The sequence below is a fragment of the Pristiophorus japonicus genome, chromosome 4, assembly GCF_044704955.1.
Source record: "Pristiophorus japonicus isolate sPriJap1 chromosome 4, sPriJap1.hap1, whole genome shotgun sequence".
NCBI classification, from domain to species: domain Eukaryota; kingdom Metazoa; phylum Chordata; class Chondrichthyes; family Pristiophoridae; genus Pristiophorus; species Pristiophorus japonicus.
The window spans coordinates 138,057,432-138,081,768 of NC_091980.1; the positions used below are offsets into that span (position 1 = coordinate 138,057,432).

General features: G+C 47.6%; 1 protein-coding gene across 1 annotated transcript in view; it reads left to right on the forward strand.

Moving 5' to 3' along the window:
- LOC139263073 (serine/threonine-protein kinase 32A-like) overlaps positions 1-24,337 on the forward strand; it is a 439,178-nt gene that overhangs the window by 162,669 nt on the left and 252,172 nt on the right. Inside the window, 1 exon segment of the mRNA XM_070878611.1 lies at positions 15,147-15,298. Within this exon segment, the coding sequence (XP_070734712.1) occupies positions 15,147-15,298 (152 nt within the window).

Here is a 24,337-nt window from a genome sequence, read left to right on the forward strand (position 1 = left end):
ATATTCAGGTAGAGCAAGATGTAATAAAACGGGAGAGTAAGTGAAACGGAATCTGAAATTGCACCAATTAAACTCCCGGTTGTTTTGGATCAATAATAGACCCAGATTCAGGATCTGGATGAATGTTAAATAAGAGACAAGACAAATGATGTAAAGAATAAAACACCATTTACTGAGAGAAAAGAAACATTAATAATACAGTTTACGAAGAAAAGAGAAGTATGGTAAGATGCAATAAAGCTCACGGCCTTCTGCCCGTCGGGAACTCCACAAGCGACGGCTGGTCTGGAGCATTGGGGATCCTGGCACCGCTCGCGAATCATGGTCCAAGGTGAAGTTCGAAGAGCTACGGGACAGTGCTGTACCTTCATACTATCAAATAAACATACTATTGAACACAACATGGGTGCATGTGGCTTATGGCCAACTGCTAATCTGTAAGGCCCCAGGTGCTTGTCCATAAAGCATGAGAGCTCAAGCCGCAGACCATCTCATAACAAGCTGGTGTGCGTCTCAAGGTCACTTTCCTCTCTCTCGAAATAGCAAGAACATTCTACGGGGCATGGGAGCAGAGACACCCTATGAATGACTAAATATCATAATTAACCCCATACAATACACCGGTTAAAATGTAATATTTTCGACAGTTCAAAGTGCTCACTCATACAAATAAATGCAAAATACTCCGGATACTGGAAATCTGAAATAAAAACAGAAAATACTGGAAATACTCAGCAGGTCAGGCAGCAGTTGTAGAGAGAGAAACATAGAATCATAGAAAATAGGTGCAGGAGTAGGCCATTCGGCCCTTCGAGCCTGCACCACCATTCAATAAGATCATGGCTGATCATTCCTTCAGTACCCCTTTCCTGTTTTCTCTCCATACCCCTTGATCCCCTCAGCCGTAAGGGCCATATCTAACTCCCTCTAAAATATATCCAATGAACTGGCATCAACAACTCTCTGCAGTAGGGAATTCCACAGGTTAACAACTCTCTGAGTGAAGAAGTTTCTCCTCAGCTCAGTCCTAAATGGCCTGCCCCTTATCCTAAGACTGTGTCCCCTGGTTCTGGACTTCCCCAACATCGGGAACATTCTACCCGCATCTAACCTGTCCAGTCCCGTCAGAATCTTATATGTTTCTATGAGATCTCCCCTCATCCTTCTAAACCCCAATGTATAAGGGCCCAGTTGATCCAGTCTCTCCTCATATGTCACTCCTGCCATCCCGGAAATCAGTCTGGTGAACCTTCGCTGCACTCCCTCAATAGCAAGAACGTTCTTCCTCAGATTAGGAGACCAAAACTGTCATGTATGTAAAACTGTATATACTTAAGCAATGCACACCTTGACCATGGGGTGAACTTGTGGGAGACACTCCTTACCTGGTCATCCAGGTAAATGAAGGGAGGTCCCATGCAAGGTCATCACTTCTTGGTCCTGTGAATAAAGGTTCAGGTCATAGAGTGACCTTGTCTATAGAATGTGCCTCGTGTGGGTTTTGTGCCATTGAGTAAGGACTTTACATTGGAGACGAGAAACGGGAATTAACGACCCACGAGAATGGCCACCGCTAGCACAGAGGAACGGTACTGTGTTGGTGAGGACTGGAACGATTTCGTTGAGAGGCTCCAGCACGAAAGAATATCTGGGAGATGCAGCGGCCAACAAGTGAAGGGCACATCTGCTGACCAGCTGCGGACCTAAGACTTACGCACTCATGAAGGACCTACTAGCATCCGAAAAGCCGGCGGACAAAACCTTTGAAGAGCTCAGCAAGCTAATCGGTGAGCACCTCAAACCGGCAAGCAGCGTACACATGGCCCGACACAGATTCTATACCCACCGACGTCGTGAAGGACAGAGTATACCGGACTTCGTTGCGGACCTCCGGCATTTGGCCAGCCTCTGTAAGTTCACAGACGCCTGCAGGGGGGAGATGTTAAGGGATTTCTTTATTGAGGGCATCGGTCATGTGGAGATTTTCCGAAAGTTAATTGAGACCAAGGACTTGACTTTGGAAACGGCGGCGTTGATGGCTCAGACTTTCATGGTGGGGGAGGAGGAAACCAAAATAATATACGCGCGCAATTCTGCCTCCAACTCGGCGGCGGATCAGGGAGTCAATATCATAAATGCGAATCAGAGCCCCGCAGGCAGGCAAGGGCAGTTCGACACACCCCAGGCAGCAATAGACCCCAGAGCAGGTTTTCAACAGAGACAATGGCAGGCTGAACGGACATTTACGCCATCACAGTGGACAATGCGGTCCGGGATGGAACCATTGACACCCACTAACAAGGTACTCAAGGGCAGTCAAAGGGACAATCAGTGAGGAATGCCGGGTCATAGCTCCTTTGTTCACAACAATGGGAATCTCAGCTCATGCTGGAGGTGTAGGGGCAAACACTGCCAGGTTTCAACAATTTATCTGCAGAAATTGCAACCACAGTGGCTATTTAGCTCGAATGTGCAGGAAGCCTGTAACCAGGCTAATTTATGAGGCGGATGGAGCAGAAGAGGGGTCTGTGATGCAGGATGACTCTTGGGGCAAATTAATGAACGCTGAAGTTCAGAGGGTTCACGTGGCAAATATTCACAGCTCATATACCAAAACGCCACCAATGATGATGAAGGTTTTATTAAACAGCATCCCTGTACACATGGAGCTGGACACGGGGGCCAGCCAGTCACTCATGAGTGTTCAACAATTTGAAAAGCTATGGCCACACAAAACCAGTAGACCCAAACTAGAACACATTGAGACACAACTACAGACGTATACCAAAGAAATCATTCCAATACTAGGCAGTGCAATGTTGGCGGTCACACACAATGGATCAGTGAACCGGCTGCCGCTCTGGATTGTCCCGGGCAATGGTCCCGCACTGTTGGGAAGGAGCTGGTTAGCTGAGATGAACTGGAAATGGGGGGATGTGCACGCAATGTCATCTGTGGAGCGAAGCTCGTGCTCACAACAATTTTAGTCACTATTCCAACCTGGCGTCGGGACGTTCAAAGGTACCAAAGTATTGATACGCATCACCCCGGACGCCAGACCAGTGCACCACAAAGCCAGAGCGGTGCCGTATGTGATGCAGGAGAAAATTGAGAGCGAATTGGACCGTTTGCTAAGAGAGGGCATCATCTCGCCCATTGAATTCAGCAACTGGGTGAGTTCCATTGTTCCCGTCCTAAAAGCGATGGTTCGGTCAGGATCTGTGGCGACTACAAGGCCACTATCAATCGTGTGTCTCTATAAGACCAATACCCACTCCCGAGAGTGGAGGGTCTTTTCGCCACGCTGGCAGGCGGCAAGCTCTATACCAAGTTGGATCTCACTTCAGCCTAAATGACCCAAGAACTGGCCGACGAATCTAAACTACTGATCACCATCACTACGTGCAAGGGACTGTTCGTTTACAACAGGTGTCTATTTGGCATTCGATCAGCGGCCGCGATTTTTCAAAGAAACATGGAAAGCTTGCTTAAATCCATTCCTGGAACAATCGTATTTCAGGACGACATCCTCATCACGGGTCGTGACACCGAGGAACATCTCCACAACCTGGAGGAGATGCTACGCCGACTGGACCGGGTAGGCCTGCGACTCAAGAAGTCTAAATGTGCGTTTTTGGCTCATGAGGTTAAGTTCCTGGGCAGGAGGCTTGCTGCAGATGGGATTTGGCCCACCGATCCAAAACAGAGGCGATTCGACGAGCGCCCAGGCCCGGCAACACATCGGAGTTGCGTTCATTTCTGGGACTCTTGAACTATTTCGGGAACTTTCTGCCGAACTTAAGCACGTTGTTGGAGCCGCATCACGTGCTCCTGTGTAAGGGTTGTGATTGGTTTTGAGGGGACTGTCAAGAATGGGCTTTCAATCAGGCACGGAACCTACTTTGTTCAAATAAGTTGTTGACCCTGTACGACCCCTGTAAGAAATTGGTTCTGACATGTGATGTATCGTCCTATGGGGTCGGGTGCATGTTGCAGCAGGGCAATGCTGAGGGCCAACTACAACCTGTGGCTTCCAGGTCGCTCTCTCAAGCAGAGCGGGGATATGGGATGGTAGAGAAGGAGGAACTCGCGTGTGTCTACGGGGTGTAAAAAAAATGCATCAGTACCTCTTTGGCAGGAGTTTCTAATTAGAAACGGACCACAAGCCATTAACATCCCTGTTGTCAGACAGCAAGGCTGTCAATGCCAACGTGTCAGCCGCATACAGCGATGGGCTCTCACGCTCGCTGCTTATGACTACTCCATCCGGCACCGGCCTGGCACCAAAAACTGTGCTGACGCGCTCAGCAGGCTTCCACTGGCCACCACCGAGGGGGCAGCGGAACAAAGCGCTGAGATGGTCATGGCTGTCGATGCCTTTGACAGCGCAGACTCCCCCATCACAGCCTGCCAGATCAAAATCTGGACAAACAGAGATCACCTCCTATCTCTGATTAAGAAATGTGTCCTGACTGGGGATTAGGCGCCCGCACACGGAGCATGGCCTGAGGAGGTCAGACCGCTTCACAGGCAGATGGATGAGCTCTCCATCCAAGCTGACTGCCTACTATGGGGCAGCCGGGTAGTCATGCCCCAGAGGGGCAGGGAGGCATTTATCACGGAACTCCACAGTGAGCACCCTGGCATCATTCTGATGAAGGCCATTGCCCGGTCACATGTTTGGTGGCCGGGAATTGATTCAGACCTGGAACATTGTGTTCGCAGGTGCACGACGTGTGCCCAGCTGGTTAATGCCCCCAGGGAGGCCCCGCTCAGCCCGTGGCCCTGGCCCACCAGGCCATGGTCACGTATTCATGTAGACTACGCGGGCCCATTCATGGGAAAAATGTTTCTCATTGTGGTAGATGCGTACTCGAAATGGATTGAGTGCATCATTTTGAATTCGTGCATGACATCCACCACTGTGGAGAGTCTACGTGTGATCTTTGCAACCCACAGCTTGCCGGACATCCTTGTTAGCGATAATGACCCATGTTTCATGAGCTACGAATTCCGGGAGTTCATGTCAGGCAATGGCATCAACCATGTCAGGATAGCACCGTTCAAGCCGGCCTCCAATGGCCAGGTGGAACGTGCAGTCCAAATCATTAAACAAGGCATGCTCAGGATTCAAGGACCCTCCCTTCAATGCCACCGATCACGTCTCCTGCTGGCCTATAGATCCCGACCGCACTCACTCACGGGGGTCCTGCCCGCTGAGCTACTTATGAAACGAACACTAAAAACTCGGTTGTCCCTCATTCACCCAGTCCTGACCGACATAGTTGAGGACAAGCGCCAGTCCCAAAATGAGTACCATGACCGAAGCTCAAGGGGGAGATGTATAGAAATAAATGACCCCGGATTTGTCCTCAATCACGTCGTGGGGCCCAAATGGCTTGAGGGTACTGTAATAGGCAAAGAGAAGAACAGGGTCATCGTGATTAAACTTAACAATGGTCAGATATGCCGTAAGCATCTGGACCAAGTAAAAAAAAAGGTTCAGCATAGACACTGAGGAACCTGAAGAAGATCATGAGATGGTGCTCACACCACCACCAGTGAACGAGCAACAAGAACATTCAGCAGCATGCACAGTCCCTGCGGTCAGCCCGGACAGGCCGGAATCACCACAGGTGACAGACACTCATGCCAAGGCTCAACAACCAGAGCCCCAACTGCGGCGCTCCACGAGGGAGCATAGACCACCTGAAAGACTTGACCTATGATCCCAATAAGACTTTGGGGGGAGGTGATGTCATGTATATAACCTCTATGTAACACCACTGCAATACTGTATATACTTAAGCAATGCACACCTTGACCACAGGGGGTGAACTTGTGGGAGACACTCCTCACCTGGTCATCTAGGTATATAAAGGGAGGTCCCATGCAGGGTCATCACTTCTTGGTCCTGTGAATAAAGGTTCAGGTCATAGAGTGACCTTGTCCATAGAATGTGCCTCGTGGGGTTTTGTGCCATTGAGTAAGGACTTTACAAAAACTGAACACAATATTTCAGGTGAGGCCTCACCAAGGCCCTGTACAACTGCAGTAAGACCTCCCTGCTCCTATAGCTATGAAGGCCAACGTACCATTTGCCTTCTTCACCGCCTGCTGTACCTGTATGCCAACTTTCAATGACTGATGAGCCATGACACCCAGGTCTCGTTGCACCTCCCCTTTTCCTAATCTGCCACCATTCAGATAATATTCTGTCTTCGCGTTTTTGCCCCCAAAGTGGATAACCTCACATTTATCCACATTATACTGCATCTGCCATGCATTTGCCCACTCATCTAACATGTCCAAGTCACCCTGCAGCCTCCTAGCATCCTCCTAACAGCTCACACCACCACCCAGTTTAGTGTCATCTGCAAACTTGTAGAAATTACACTCAATTCCTTCATCCAAATCATTGATGTATATTGTAAAGAGCTGGGGTCCCAACACTGAGCCCTGCGGCACTCCACTAGTCACTGCCTACCATTCTGAAAAGGACCCATTTATCCCGACTCTCTGCTTCCTATCTGTCAACCAGTTCTCTATCCACATCAGTACATTACTCCCAATACCATGTGCTTTGATTTTGCTCACCAATCTCTTGTGTGGGACCTTGTCAAAAGCCTTTTGAAAGTCCAAATACACCACATCCACTGGTTCTCCTTTGTCCACTCTACTAGTTACATCCTCAAAAAATTCCAGAAGATTTGTCAAGCATGATTTCCCTTTCATAAATCCATGCTGACTTGGACCTGCTTTCCAAATGCGCTGCTATTTCATCTTTAATAATTGATTCCAACATTTTCCCCACTACTGATGTCAGGCTAACCGGTCTATAATTACCCATTTTCTCTCTCCCTCCCTTTTTAAAAAGTGGTGTTTCAGGTCGATGACCTTTCATCAGAATTGAAAGATATTAGAGGTGAATAGTTTGTAAGCAAGTGCTTGACAGGAGGTGGGAGGAAAGAAACAAGTTCATTGATCGTACTGTATCCCATCTATGCTCCATATCTCGCCACTTTGGCAGCATTCAGCTTTCCAGAATCCTTAAAATGACAGGCCTGCTGTTCTAATCTCATCCTTATTATACCAGCCATCGTGTGTAACGGGCAAATCGCGTTGACTGTGCCCGCTGTAAGCAGTGGGAACTGTATTTTTCACTTAGCCTTTTGCCTCCATCTAATTTCTTTCAGGCAGTGCCTTTACGAGCACTCCACAGGAAATGTTCTTGCGGCTATGATTTTGTGAGTTGTACGAATGGCACAATAAAAAGTGCTGAAGCTGATCGGAGTTGGTGTGGACAAGTGAGTTTCGTCCAGCCCTGAAACACAAACCCAGGGGCAGACTGCATGTGAACCCACTATTCGTGGCTCTGGGCTAACAGGCTTGACTTCTTTGATTAAACAATTCAGTTGTCGTTGGCAGCTTTGATAACCGAATGTTTGACTTGGTAATATGACAAATAACATGTTGGCTCGGATTTTGCAGTTAGTGGCAAAGGAACGATATTCGCTGATCACCTCGCTAACAGCTGCCCACAAAGTTTTCCTGGGCTTTTGGGTGCAGACTTGTTCTAATCTGGCATCTGATCCAGCGCAGTGCCCTCTACAGGGCATCTGTGGTATCTGTGAGTAGGTCAAGACACAGTGAGGCTCTTCAACCAATCAGATCGAAGAATCCTCACCGAGCCCTGGGTAGGTTGGCTTCTGGTGAGTAATAAAAAAATTTTAAATCTCCAACCCGACGCCAACCCTCCTCCGGGTTTAATGGACATGGGACAGAGGTTTGATAGCCAATCTGCTCCCAGGAAGCAGGTTGGCCATTTAAATATTATAATGAGGCTGGGAGGCTCGCATTTAAACTGTTTTACAGGTTTAACCCTGGCCGGCTGGGTTTTCCAGGCCTCGGGAAATGCGGCACATCAAGGGGGGGGGGAAGGACTGCTTCGGGGAAAATGCAAGTCCCCTTAGAACACTGCTTGTAGGCTAGGAGGAGCAAGAATGCTTCCCTGCCGACCCCCCAAGCTTACCTGCTTCCCTGACATCACACCACCCCCCTGTCGAACCCTACCCCATCCAACAACCCCCCAATCGGGGAGCTGGGATTGGATACCTACACACGCTGCCTATCAATATCGGGGCCGCAGAGTCTAAAGCAGGAAGTACAAAGCAGAAAGTTGTTTAGTTTATTGTAGTTCACCATTCCATTGGCTTTGCTGGTATTGCCTTGCACTGGCGTTGAGGCTACTAAGAATCCGAGATCAGTTTAACCATTGGAAGCTTCAACGCCATCCATGGAGTGTGAGTATCGACTATTTTTTCTTGTCTGTAGCAATTTTTTTGTATTCAGTTTCACTTACCTATGTTTTGTCCGACTAATTGCACAGCTTGTTCAAAGAGCCAGCACAGGTTCAATGGGCCTCCCTCTGCGCTGCATGATTCTATAACTAACAAACATACCTCTGTCATTTCTGAGCCGTCTTTTGCTGATCCATCTTGTTTGGTATCATCTGCAAATTTGATCTCTTTGCATTCATTGAGCTTCTGAATTCTGGCCGCTAACTCCAAATCAGACAAAGCTCCTCTAACGCACATTCGTTTCCTTCCCTTCCACCACTTTCTTACCCACTCCCAGGGTTTAATCTCAAATCCCTGCAACTATAAGTTTAATTTATAGCATTTAATGGGGAAGTTTATCAATTAGCCTTTTGGGTATAGAGGTACACCATACTACAGTCCACTTGGGCTCTCACTTCCTCAAGGAAGTTGAAGAGCTTGCTCAGGCCGGATCTTCCCCTTCTGAATGCACGCTGACTGCTGTTAACTCGGTTATTGGACATAGATGAGCCTCAAGCTTACATCCTGATGATTGATTCCATACGAAGGTTCTAGGTTCAATCCCTGATTTAAACAGATTGACTAGATTTCATTACAATTGGGGCTACATATCCTTACCAATGGATCTATTACAGAACCAATCCATGTCCGGACCTGGGTCAAACACGGCTGCGTTATCGTCCCAACCCTCTTCTCAATCTTCCTCGCTGCCATGCTCCACCTCACAGTCAACAAGCTCCCCGCTGGAGTGGAACTAAACTACAGAACCAGTGGGAAGCTGTTCAACCTTCGTCGTCTCCAAGCCAGGTCCAAGACCACCCCAAGCTCTGTCGTCGAGCTACAGTACGCAGACAATGCCTGCGTCTGCGCAAATTCTGAGGCTAAACTCCAGGACATAGTCGACGTATTTACTGAGCATGGGCCTTATGCTAAACATCGTAAGACAAAGATCCCCCACCAGCCTGTCCTGACCGCACAGCACTGTTCCCCAGTCATCAAGATCCACGGCACGGCCCTGGAGAACGTGGACCATTTCCCATACCTCGCGAGCCTTTTATCAACTAAAGCAGACATTGATGAGGAAATTCAACACTGCCTCCAGTGCACCAGTGCAGCCTTTGGCTGCCTGAGGAAAAGAGTGTTCGAAGACCAGGCCTTCAAATCTACCACCAAGCTCATGGTCTACAGGGCTGTAGTAATACCCGTCCTCCTGTATGGCTCAGAGACATGAACCATGTACAGTGGACACCTCAATTCGCTGGAGATTTATCATCAACGATGCCTCCGCAAGATCCTACAAATCCCCTAGGAGGACAGATGCACCAACATCAGTGTCCTCATCCAGGCCGACATCCCCAACATTGAAGCACTGACCACACTTGACCAGATTGTCCGCGTGCCAGACATGAGACTCCCAAAGCAAGCGTTCTATTCAGAACTGCTTCATGGCAAACGAGCCAAAGGTGGACAGTGGAAACGTTACAAGGACTCCCTGATAAAATGCAACATACCCACTGACACCTGGGAGTCCTTGGTCGAAGACCACCCTAAGTGGAGGAAGTGCATCCGGGAGGGCGCTGAGCACCTCGAGTCTCATCGCCGAGAATGTGCAGAAGAAAAGTGCAGGCAGCGGAAAGAATGTGTGGCAAACCTGTCCCACCCACCCTTACCTTCAATGACTGTCTGTCCCAGCTGTGACAGGGACTGTGGCTCTCGTATTGGACTGCTCAGCTACCTAAATACTCATTCTAAGGGCCCAAGTTTCGGGCCGCGCCTAAAACGGCACAGCCCGGACCTGGACGCCCATTTTTCGCGCCAGAAAGTGCGCCTAAAAAAGACTTACCTATTCTCCGGCTCCCTGCAGGTCCTCTAGAGCCGGGCGCGGCGCAGCACGAGCTGTAGGGGGCGGAGCCAGGTCCCTGCGCTGAAAACAGTGCCGGGACCTCTGCACATGCGCGCTACAGTGGCCGCGCATGTGCAGTAGCTCCAGGCGCCCAAAACTGTGGAGAGGCCCGAAGCACGCAGCCCCTAGCCCTGGCCGAATGGCCTCACTGGGGCTGCGTGAATAAGGCTCCCCTCCCACCTGACCGGACCCCCGCTCTCCCCCCCCCGGACTTCCGCGACCGGACTCGAGCTCTGCTTCCCCCAGCTACAACCCCCCCCGGCGACCCGACCTCCGCTCCCCCGCCCCCCCGCCCACCCCCCGGACCTCAGCGACTCTTCACCGCCCCCCCCGCCGGACCTCCGCGACTCTTCCACCCTCCCCCGGACCTTCCGTGACTCTTCCCCCCCCCCCCTCGCTCCCTCCTCTCTCCCTCCCTCCTCTCTCCCTCCCTCCCTCCTCTCTCCCTCCCTCCCTCCTCTCTCCTTCTCTCTCTCCTCTGTCCTTCCCTCGCTCCCTCCCTCCTCTCTCCTTCCCTCCCTCCTCTCTCCTTCCCTCCCTCCCTCCTCTCTCCTTCACTCCCTCCTCTCTCCTTCCCTCCCTCCTCTCTCCTTCCCTCCCTCCTCTCTCCTTTCCTCCCTCCTCTCTCCTTCCCTCCCTCCTCTCTCCTTCCCTCCCTCCTCTCTCCTTCCCTCCCTCCTCTCTCCTTCCCTCCCTCCCTTCTCTCTCCTTCCCTCCCTCCCTCCTCTCTCCTTCCCCCCTCCCCCCTCTCTCCTTCCCTCCCTGCTCTCCTTCCCTCCCTCCTCTCTCCTTCCCTCCCCCCTCTCTCCTTCCCTCCCTCCCTCCTCTCCCCCCTTCTCCCCCTCCTTCTCCCCCTCTTCCCCCCTCTCCTCGCCCTCCTCTCCTCCTCCCACCCCCCCACCTCCTCCCCTCCTCCCACCCCACACCTCCTCCCCCCTCCCCCACCCCACCTCCCTCCTCCTTCCTCCCCCTCTCCCCCCCACCCCCCTTCTCCCCCTCCCCCCATCTCCCCCTCCCCCCATCTCCCCCTCCCCAACCCTCCTCCACCCCCCCTTCTCCCCCTCCCCTCGCTGTCAGAAACACAGACACTGACAGACAGAGAGTGAGAGACACACACACAGACAGACAGAGAGATAGAGACACTAACAGAGACACACTGGGGGGGGCCGTCCCAGCACGCTGTTGGAGGACTCCCGGTGCTGCAGTTGGTAAGTAGAAAATGTTTTATTTATTGATTTTTTTAATTTTAATTTTTTTTGATTGATTTATTGGTTGATTTATTGATGTATTTATCATTTATTATTGATGATGGCTCTTTATTTGTAAATTTGAAGTGTTTAATGTTTGTAAACTTCCCTTTAAACACCCCCCCCCCCCATTCCCGACGCCTAATTTGTAACTTACGCCTGATTTTCTAAAGTGTAGACAAGGTTTTTTCGAACGTACAAAAATCTTCACTTACTCCATTCTAAGTTAGTTTGGAGTAAGTTTTCACTGCCTAAACTTTGAAAACAGGCGTAAGTGGCTGGACACGCCCCCTTTTGAAAAAAAAATTCTGTTCCTAAGTGAAACTGTTCTTACTGACTAGAACTGGAGCAAACTAAATGCCGAGAATGCAAATTTCTAAGATACTCCATTCTAAACCAGTTGCTCCAAAAAAACAGGAGCAACTCAGGCCGAAACTTGGCCCCTATGAGTGGAAGCAAGTCTTCCTCTATTCCGAGGGACTGTCTATGATGATCCCTGGCCAGAATAGAGATGATTGAGGGATTCCCCCATTAATTACACTTGGAGACATTTATTTTATTTATTTGTTCATGGGATGTGAGCGTCGCTAGCTTTCATAGATTCACAAAACTTTAAAGCACGGAAGGAGGCCATTTCAGCCCATCGTGTCCGCGCCAGCTCTTGGTCCGTAGTCTTGTAAGCGTAGTTCAAGTACATATCCAAGCACTTTTTCAATATGGTGAGTGTTTCTGCCTCTACCACCCTTTCAGGTAGTGAGTTCCAGACCCTCACCATTCTCTGGATGTAGAAATTTCCCCTCAAATCCCCTCTAAACCTTCTACCAATTACTTTAAATTTATGCAATCTGGTTGTTGACCCCTCTACTAAGAGAAATAAGGTGGTAGTGAGCCGGCTCCTTGAACCGCTGCAGTCCTTCTGGTGAAGGTACCCACAGGGTTGAATTTGTTGTAGTAGTTGTGTACAACCAAGTGGCTTGCTAGGCCATTTCAGAGGGCCATTAAGAGTTAACCACATTGCTGTGGGTCTGGAGTGACATATAGGCCAGACCAGGTAAGGACGAACGATTTCCTTCCCTAAAGAACATTAGTGAACCAGTTGGGTTTTTCCGACAATCCGGTAGTTTCATGGTCACCATTACTGATACTAGCTTTTTAATTCCAGATTTATTTAATGAACCAAATTTAAATTCCCCCAGCTGGTGTGGTGGGATTTGAACTCACGTCTCCGGATTATTGGTCCAGACCTCTGGATTATTGGTCCAGTAACATAACCACCATGCTACATACTGACTGCACTGCTGTGAGTGACTGGGATTGATTTTATGCACATAATCTGTACTATGTAAACATCCTCCCCTCACTGCACTTTGCTGGAGAAATACCCCTGCTTTTATCCAGAGACCTTGCTGTGGTTTCAGTCATGAGTTCTGTTTGCTGTAGTTCGTGGAGACTCTTTATAAATAGACTCTGTTTGCTGAGTAATTTGACTGTTTGCTCTAAGTCCTGCCATAAATCCCACTCCGCCTTCAACTGATTGGCTGACACAGTAGTATCATTCGGCATTCTATACATTTGGTCTCAAAGCCCCTGGGGTAGGAAGGGAAGCAATCAGCTTTCATCCAGCCACCTCCGAATTGTTCGTCAGTAACTTCTGCTGGTAAGTTTCTAGGTATAGATGTCAGCTTTGAATAGGATCAGGATCAGGCTGGGAGTTGGTGCCACCAGTGGTTTAATAACCTGCCAGCGTTCCCTACTTGGCTGACACATGGAGAATGGTTAGTTGGCTGACGTATTGGAAGATGGAGGATGTCCAGTGCTTGTGGAACCTTATCTAAGCGCAAGTCAGCATTTGAAGCAGAGCAGCGAAAAAGACGGATTCAAAAGAAAAAAAGAGAAACATTCAAATTGAGTTATTATCACAGTTTATTTCTAATAAAGAAATGAGCACATTGATTGAAATTCAGCAGACTGCATATTCAAGCCGAGATGACATCTTTCGAGTCCTTGAATAATGCAATGTTATGAAAACCTTTCTTGCTAACGAGTACTGCACATGCCCTGGATATTTGTCAGGATTTTCTGTTGTTGTGCAACAACCCATTATCATCAGATCCTCAGGCATGTAGGGGAGAGCTATTCTATCAGCAATCCATCAGAACCAAGCTACTAAAGTACTTGGATATTTCTCTTACTGCCTTTAAAGTGAATGACACAGGATGTGAAGTGAAATAATGACATACTATATCGAATTACATCGAATGTGCAGCACAGAAACAGGCCCTTCGGCCCAACTGGTTTATGACAAGTTTATGCTCCACACGAACCTCCTCCCATCCCACTTCATCTCGCCCTATCGATATAACCTCCTATTCCTTTCTTCCTCATGTGCTTGTCCAGCTACCCCTTCAATTCATCCATGCTAGTCGCCTCAACCAGTCCTTGTGGTAGTGAGTTCCACATTCTCACCACTCTCTGGATAAAGAGGTTTCTCCTGAATTCCCTATTGAATTTATTAGTGACTGTCTGATATTGATGACCCCTAGTTTTGGATTCCCCCACAAGTGGAAACATTTTCTCTACATCTACCCTATTGAACCCCTTTCATAATTTTAACCCCTCAGCCTTTTCTTTTCTATACAAAAGAACCCCAGCCTGCTCAATCTTTCCTGATGGGTATAACCTCTTGTATTAAATGAGCCTTACCTCCTGAAACTTTGGGTGCCTAATAGTGGGCCCCTTTCATAATGTCACCGGCCTCATTGCTGGTGTTAACTGAGTAGTAAGTCTACCGACCACACTTTGAGGCTGTTCCTGTCCCATTAACAGAAGGCGAGAGAAGTCAAAATGAACCACTATGAAGCCTTTGGGAGCCATTTTTAGTTTTGGGGAAAAAGGGAACAAAGGTATGGACAAGTTATAATCAACATCGAACTCCTGGTGCAAGAAACTGAAGAGGGAAGATTGCCTCTTAATGCAGCACATTACAAGGGGCCAGAGAAGATATTTAGTAGTGACCCTGTATAAGAATGTAAAAGAAAGGGCATGGAGCATGAAATGACCATTAAGCCCATCAAGCTCATTCCTCCCATGGAGCTTGTAACATTTCCCAATTAGGGATCCTACCCCATTTGTTTAATCTTCTAAGGGAAAATATGGTAAAATGTCACCCTCCTTCCAGAAGTAATGGAACAAATGCCATGATATCTTTCTAACCTCTCAAATTCCACTCTCAGTCTGGTTGCTTTTCACACCTGACTTGTCCATTTTATCAGCAGCATAGCAACAATTTACACCACAAGTTATTTCATTGCCTTTAACTTTCCAAAAAGCAGTGTCTCCGATTGGAGTGGTGGGGGTGGGAGGGTGGGGGGGGAGAGGGTGTGTAATTTTAAACTAACCCACCCAGTGAAGTGCAAATGGAATCAGATCGGCCGACCGATTTACACCTCATCTAATTTTACTTTCCATTGAAGTCAACTCCCAGCCGACAGTGACTTTTCTTCACCCGTGACTTTTTTAGGAGTAGAAATTATTATGTGTTGTGCCAGTTTTACCAGGGGTGTAAAACTGTCACAAACCACCAACCTTCCTGGTCTATTTTTAGTGCACTTACTCAGAATCATCTCTTATCATCTATATTTTGTTTGTGATTACCAGGTATGCATTGTGCAGAAGAAAGACTCAAAGAAGATGTATGCTATGAAATACATGAACAAGCAGCAGTGTGTAGAACGTAATGAAGTGCGGAATGTATTTAAAGAGTTGCAGGTTATGCAGGGGTTGGAGCACCCATTCCTTGTCAATTTATGGTGAGTAACTGCTGCTTTTATGGTCTATTTCATAGCTGATGAGTTGGTATGAATCTCCTCAGTTGTATCAGGTTACTCACTAATGCTTTGGTACAGTCTACAATACCAACATTTACCCATCTCTAATCTATAGATCCTATTTACCCATCTATATATCTTATTAACCTATCTTTATTTTATATATCCTATTAACCTGTCTCTATTCTATCGATCCTATTCTATAGATCCCATTAACCTATATCTATGCTGTAGATCCTAGTAACCTCTCTTTATTCTATCGATCCCAGTTGCCTATCTCAATGCTGTAGATCTCAGTTACTTATCTCTACAAATATTCTGTATATCCAGGGTTGAGATCTATATTTCTACCACATGTGCTTTGGGCATTCCAAAATACAGGATGAACCTCCAAAATACGGAGTTCATATCCGGAATGTTCCGGAATCCGGAGTCCAGACCGATTGATGGCAGAGTCATCCGGAATCTGTAAAATGTTCCAGTTTCCGGACACCCTGTTAAACCGTATCCGCCACCAGCCGGGCCCAGTGAAAAGTCAAAAAATGAAATCCAACGACCATACAGTTAATAACATTGCAAGAATAAAAACACCAATCCTACCTGTTCCAGGCCAGGTCTTCAGAGTCACCGCACTGCTGCTCCTGGGTCCTCAGCAACTCTGCGCAGCACACAAGTCCCTTCGGCCAGAATCAACCAAGCTCCCAAGCTCAAGCCACCTCCCACCTGCGCGCAAGTTCCCTCACATGCAAGCCCCCGGCCAGAATCAACTCTACACAACACACAAGTCCCTTCGGCCAGAATCAACTCTGCACAACACACAAGCCCCTAGGCCAGAATGAACTTTGCACAGCACACAAGTCCCTTCGGCCAGAATCAACTCTGCACAACACACAAGCCCCCGGCCAGAATCAACTCTGCACAGCACACAAGTCCCTTCAGCCAGAATCAACTCTGCACAACACACAAGCCCCCGGCCAGAATCAACTCTGCACAACACACAAGCCCCCGGCCAGAATCAACTCTGCACAACACACAAGTCCTTTCGGCCAGAATCAACTCTGCACAACACACAAGCCCCCGGCCAGAATCAACTCTGCACAACACACAAGTCCCTTCGGCCAGAATCAACTCTGCACAACACACAAGCCCCCGGCCAGAATCAACTCTGCACAACACACAAGCCCCCGGCCAGAATAAACTCTGCACAACACACAAGTCCTTTCGGCCAGAATCAACTCTGCACAACACACAAGCCCCCGGCCAGAATCAACTCTGCACAACACACAAGTCCCTTCGGCCAGAATCAACTCTGCACAACACACAAGCCCCCGGCCAGAATCAACTCTGCACAACACACAAGTCCTTTCGGCCAGAATCAACTCTGCACAGCACACAAGCCCCCGGCCAGAATCAACTCTGCACAGCACACAAGTCCCTTCGGCCAGAATCAACTCTGCACAACACACAAGCCCCCGGCCAGAATCAACTCTGCACAGCACACAAGTCCCTTCGGCCAGAATCAACTCTGCACAACACACAAGCCCCCGGCCAGAATCAACTCTGCACAACACACAAGCCCCCGGCCAGAATCAACTCTGCACAACACACAAGCCCCCGGCCAGAATCAACTCTGCACAACACACAAGCCCCCGGCCAGAATCAACTCTGCACAGCACACAAGTCCCTTCGGCCAGAATCAACTCTGCACAGCACACAAGTCCCTTCGGCCAGAATCAACTCTGCACAACACACAAGCCACCGGCCAGAATCAACTCTGCACAACACACAAGTACCTTCGGCCAGAATCAACTCTGCACAACACACAAGCCCCCGGCCAGAATCAACTCTGCACAACACACAAGTCCCTTCGGCCAGAATCAACTCTGCACAACACACAAGTCCCTTCGGCCAGAATCAACTCTGCACAACACACAAGCCCCCGGCCAGAATCAACTCTGCACAACACACAAGTCCCTTCGGCCAGAATCAACTCTGCACAACACACAAGTCCCCGGCCAGAATCAACTCTGCACAACACACAAGCCCCCGGCCAGAATCAACTCTGCACAACACACAAGTCCCTTCGGCTAGAATCAACTCTGCACAACACACAAGTCCCTTCGGCTAGAATCAACTCTGCACAACACACAAGTCCCTTCGGCTAGAATCAACTCTGCACAACACACAAGTCCCTTCGGCTAGAATCAACTCTGCACAGCACACAGACCCTTCGGCTAGAATCAACTCTGCACAACACACAAGTCCCTTCGGCTAGAATCAACTCTGCACAACACACAAGTCCCTTCGGCCAGAATCAACTCTGCACAGCACACAAGTCCCTTCGGCTAGAATCAACTCTGCACAGCACACAAGTCCCTTCGGCCAGAATCAACTCTGCACAACACACAAGTCCCTTCGGCCAGAATCAACTCTGCACAACACACAAGTCCCTTCAGCCAGAATCAACTCTGCACAACACACAAGTCCCCGGCCGGAATCAACTCTGCACAGCACACAAGTCCCTTCGGCCAGAATCAAATCTGCACAATACACAAGTCCCCGGCAGAATCAAATCTGCACAGCACACAAGCCCCTTCGGCCAGAATCAACTCTGCACAATACACAAGTCCCCGGCAGAATCAACTCTGCACAGCACACAGACCCTTCAGCTAGAATCAACTCTGCACAGCACATAAGCCCCTTCAGCCAGAATCAACTCTGCACAGCACACAGACCCTTCGGCCAGAATCAACTCTGCACAGCACACAGACTCTTCGGTTAGAATCAACTCTGCACAACACACAAGTCCCCAGCTAGAATCAACTCTGCACAGCACACAAGTACCCGGCGAGAATCAACTCTGCACAGCACATAGACTCTTCGGCGAGAATCAACTCTGCACAGCACACAGACCCTTTGGCCAGAATCAACTCTGCACAGCGCACAAGTCCCCGGCCAGAATCAACTCTGCACAGCACATAGACTCTTCGGCGAGAATCAACTCTGCACAGCACACAGACTCTTCAGTTAGAATCAACTCTGCACAACACACAGGTCCCCGGCGAGAATCAACTATGCACAGCACACAGACCCTTTGGCCAGAATCAACTCTGCACAGCACACAGACCCTTCGGCCAGAATCAACTCTGCACAGCACACAGACCCTTCAGCTAGAATCAACTCTGCACAGCACACAAGTCCCCGGCTAGAATCAACTGTGCACAGCACATAGACCCTTCAGCCAGAATCAACTCTGCACAGTGTAATGTCTGTAAGCTTGTAATGCTTGTAGCGCCACACTGTGGATGTGGACGTATTGTGTACTGCAATTGCAGGGTTAATAATAAACAGAACCAGGCAGATTTCCGGAGGCTTCCGAGAGAGCTGCCTGCCATGTTGGAAGCTGTGTGTGCTTGGGCTCTGTGAATATGTCACATTTGGCGGCGAGATGGGATTTTTAGGATGATTTAAAGCTTAAATTTTGTTGGTGAAGGATTTTGCCAGCCGACAGAGAGACTTTGGAAGTTTCTGTCTTTGGAAAAAAGCTACAAAAATCCAAGGTAAAATACAGCATACGTTGTGAACAGCTAGAGATTAAAATGGCAGGTGTAATCGGACATTTGGGGCAATATAGACACGAACGGGAACGTTCTAAAGCATATGTGGATCGGCTAGAAATGTATTTCACTGCAAATAACATAATCGAAGTTCCAGACAATGCAGTCCAGAACTGGGCTGTGTTGGAACGTAAGAAAGCGATCTTCTTATCGGAGGCGGGTCCGACATTATACGAAACCCTTATAAATCTGCTTGTGCCTGATGAGCCAAAGGACACAACGCTTAAAGAGATTGTAACGAAACTGGAGCAGCACTATGACCCCAAACCATTAGAAATTGCTGAAAGCTATCATTTCTGGATTCAGAATCAAAAGGCTGATGAAAGTATCAGTGATTACATCATAGCATTAAAAATGCTATCGATGCACTGTAATTTTGGAAACTTTCAAAACCGAGCATTACGGGATTGTTTTGCTTGTGGTGTGAAAAATGATGCGATCAGAAGGAAGTTATTGACGACGGATGACTTGACTTTTGAGATTGCTTGTCAAACAGCGAGGTCGATGGCCATGGCCGAACAATATTCCCGAGAATTAAATAATAATTACGGTTGTCAGTCAACCGAGGTAAATCACCTGCAGGTTCAAAGTAAAAGACGGTGGGGGCCCAAAGTCTCAGAAACTGGAAATTCTAACAGAGCATCAAAGTCGTGCTATAGGTGCCTGGGACAACACATTGCTCAAAGTTGTCCATACGTGAAGGCAGAGTGTTTCTTCTGCAGAAAGAGTGGGCATGCCGACTGAAGGGTAAACCAGCTTTTAAATCTATGAGTCCAGCGTTCAAAGCTATGAGTAGAAATCCCAAGAGGCTACATAGCATGGAAGAACAACACTAGGTTGAGGAGATGTCAGAGTTACACGTCATCAGGAGCACGAGGTTAATGGACAGCGATTCGGAAAGCATCAACATCCACATAGATGTTGCAGGATTCAACATATCAATGGAAATTGACATGGGTGCATCCGTGTAGTACCGGAGTCACTATACAGCGACAAATGGTGTGATTTTCAACTGGAGAAATCCAAGATAGAGCTGCGAGGCTACTCGGGAGAGAAAATTCCTTTGGTAGGCCGTATCACCGTACCGGTGAAATATAAAGATCAATTTCAGAACTTGCCTCTAATAGTAGTGAAAGGAGACAAGTTTGCCTTACTAGGAAGAAATTGGTTGAGCTCACTGAAGCTGGATTGCAGTAAGATTTTCTGTGTGGAAGCGAGATTTTCATCAACGGATGAGGTTATCAAGAAGTATCCGAAGGTGTTCTGCGAAACGGGCAGTCTGATCCAAGGCTTCAAGGCGAGTGTCAGGGTAGATCGGTTTACTACAAGCCATGTTCCATACCATATGCACTCAAGGAGAAAGTTGAGCAAGAACTCAAAAGACTAGAGACTGAGAACATTATTTGTAAGATAGATCGGTGTAATTGGGCTACACCCATTGTTGTTGTACTAAGTCTGATGGTAAGGTAAGATTGTGTGGTGATTATAAAGTAACCGTAAACCAGGTTCTAGAGGGTAATGTCCCCAATACATTGCCGAATATAGAAGATTTGTTCACAACACTGACAGTCTTCTCTAAACTGGATCTTACAAATGCCTACTTACAGCTTGAACTAGATGAGGAGTCCAAGTCATGTTTGACTATACATACTCATCTAGGCTATATCAATTTAATAGGTTACCGTTTGGAGTGTCTTCCGCCCCTGCCATATTCCAAGGGGTGATGAACCAGATTTTGCAAGGTATTGAAGGGGTAGTATGTTATTTGGATGACATACTAATTTCAGCACCAAATAGGCAAATTCACAATAAGATATTGAATGAAGTCCTCAAATGGCTGGAGAAGCACAGAGTATGACTGTCTGCTCGTAAGTGTGAGTTATTTAAAAACTCAGTGGAGTACTTAGGGTACAGAGTAGACAAAGATGGTTTACATCCAACCATGGAAAAATTGGATGCAATTAGAAATGCACCCACTCCCAGGAATGTCACTGAACTTCGTTCATTCTTGGGTCTGTTGAACTATTATGGGAAGTTCCTACCAAATTTGGTGACAGTATTACATCCACTGAATGAACTTTTGAAAAAACAGGTCCATTGGAAGTGGTCAAAAGAATGCGATACAGCATTCAAGGAGTGTAAAAGCAAATTGTTAGAGAGCACCATGTTAGTTCACTATGACATATCTAAGGAGATTAAGCTAGCGTGTGATGCCTCTCATGTATTAAGTAATGGGGAGGAGAGACCAATTGCTTTTGCTTCACACTCTCAGTGCCAGTGAGAGTAATTATGCGCAAATTGAAAGGGAAGCTTTGGCATTAATTTTTGGGATCAAGAAGTTTCACAAATACTTGTATGGTCGTAAGTTTACCATCGTTACGGACCATAAGCCCCTAACAGCAATCCTCCATCCAAAGTCCCCAGTTCCAACATTAGCTGCAGCCTGAATGCAGAGATGGGCTTTGATTTTGTCAGCATATTCATATGATATTGAATACAGACGATCAGCTGATCACAGTAATGCTGATGCAATGTCTAGATTGCCGTCCTCATCACAAGTTATACCCGATAGGGAAGAAGTGTTTTATTTTTCATACATTGATGAACTGCCAGTCACAGCTGGGGAGATTGGTAGAGCAACCAAACATGACCCAATGATGTCAAAGGTGTATGAGTATATTGCAAATGGATTGCCAAACCAGGTAACAGACAGAGATTCGTAGGAATGAATTATCAGTCGATAAAGATTGTATCATGTGGGATACAAGAGGGGTTATACCAAATAAATTCAGGTCCAAGTTATGAGGAGACCTCCATGACCAGCACCTGGGAATGTGGTTGACCAAGAGTTTTGCACACAGTTATTTATGGTGGCCAGTCTTGATAAAGATATAGAGTACATCGTGAGTCAGTGTATGACATGTCAATCAGTAAGCAAGCAACCACCACCAGTACCATTACAGCCATGGAAATGGCCTCCCAGGGTGTGGCAAAGGCTACATATTGATTTTGCTGAGTTAGAAGGACAACAATTGTTCATTGTGATTGATAGCCATTCGAAGTGAGTTGAGGTGTTTCCAATGTGGAAAATAACAATAAGAAAAACATTGGACATTTTACGAAAATTATTTTCTTCATTTGGCCTCCCTGAAGAGATTGTTTCGGATAATGTACCACAATTTCATTCAGAAGAATTTGCACAATTCACGAGCAAAAATGGTGTGAAACATACCAAGGTTCCACCATACCATCCTGCTTCGAATGGTGCAGCAGAGCGCAATGTACAAATTGTAAAATGTGCCCTCATAAAACAAATTTTAGATCCAAATCCAAGGAAACGACAGTTGTCATTGGATCACAAATTGGCTAATTTTTTGATTACATATCGAAATACTCCTCATACAACTACTTGTAGAACATCAGCAGAGTTGTTTCTCAAACGACAGCCACGAACCAGATTCTCGTTGTTAAAGCCAAATTTGGTGCAATCCGTAGAAGAGACACAATTAAGACAGAAAGAGAATCATGATAGAGGTAGAGTGAAGGAGAGAAGTGTGAAATTAAACCAGAAGGTGAGAGTGAAGAACCATCACCATAAATGGTTAAAGTGGTTACCAGGAAGAGTGGTGAAGATATGTGGTCCTCGCACATATTTGGTAAAGATGTTTGATAATGGACAGGTTAGGGTTGTTTATATTGATCATATTTTACCTCCAGACATGGAAGGAGTTGAAGGTGGGAATGATTCAATTATTTCTGACTCATCAGATAGTTTTGATATACCAGTAGCAAATCCTAAATCCAATGTACTGGAAACAAATCCAGGAGAGAATCAGAATGAAAGTCAGAGTCCGAGTCAGGAAAACAAAGAGCCTGAAGTTAGAGTGAGTTCAAATGAAAATCACGGAACTTCTGTGGAGAAGACGTTCCTCAGGATGAGCCTCGAATGAGTGTGAAATCAACACCATGTTTGGAAGGTTCTGTTCGAGAGCGAAGGTATCCTCTTTGAAACAGAAAACAAGTGGTAAAGTTAAATTTGTAAATATGAAAAAAAAAGTTTATATCCTGTGTTATGTATAACTATGAAAGTTATGTATGATGGTTGTTATGATGGCTTCTTCATCAAAGAGCGAGAAGTGTAATGTCTGTAAGCTTGTAATGTTTGTAGCTCCAAACTGTGGATGTGGACGTATTGTGTACTGCAAGTGCAGGGTTAACAATAAACAGAACCAGGCAGGTTTCCGGAGGCTTCCGAGAGAGCAGCCTGCCATGTTGGAAGCTGTCTGTGCTTGTGCTCTGTGAATATATCACACACAGCACACAAGCCCCTAGGCCAGAATCAACTCTGCACAGCACACAAGCCCCCGGCCAGAATCAACTCTGCACAGCACACAGACCCTTCGGCTAGAATCAACTCTGCACAGCACACAGACCCTTCGGCCAGAATCAACTCTGCACAACACACAAGTCCCTTCGGCCAGAATCAACTCTGCACAGCACACAAGCTCCCGGCCAGAATCAACTCTGCACAGCACACAGACCCTTCGGCCAGAATCAACTCTGCACAACACACAAGTCCCTTCGGCCAGAATCAACTCTGCACAACACACAAGTCCCTTCGGCTAGAATCAACTCTGCACAGCACACAGACCCTTCGGCTAGAATCAACTCTGCACAACACACAAGTCCCTTCGGCCAGAATCAACTCTGCACAGCACACAGACCCTTCGGCTAGAATCAACTCTGCACAGTACACAGACCCTTCGGCTAGAATCAACTCTGCACAGCACACAGACCATTCGGCCAGAATCAACTCTGCACAGCACACAGACCCTTCGGCTAGAATCAACTCTGCACAGTACACAGACCCTTCGGCTAGAATCAACTCTGCACAGCACACAGACCCTTCGGCTAGAATCAACTCTGCACAGCACACAGACCCTTCGGCCAGAATCAACTCTGCACAACACACAAGTCCCTTTGACCAGAATCAACTCTGCACAGCACACAGACCCTTCGGCTAGAATCAACTCTGCACAGCACACAGACCCTTCGGCTAGAATCAACTCTGCACAGCACACAGACCCTTCGGCCAGAATCAACTCTGCACAACACACAAGTCCCTTCGGCCAGAATCAACTCTGCACAACACACAAGTCCCTTCGGCCAGAATCAACTCTGCACAGCACACAGACCCTTCGGCCAGAATCAACTCTGCACAACACACAAGTCCCTTCGGCCAGAATCAACTCTGCACAACACACAAGTCCCTTCGGCTAGAATCAACTCTGCACAACACACAAGTCCCTTCGGCCAGAATCAACTCTGCACAACACACAAGTCCCTTTGACCAGAATCAACTCTGCACAGCACACAGACCCTTCGGCTAGAATCAACTCTGCAC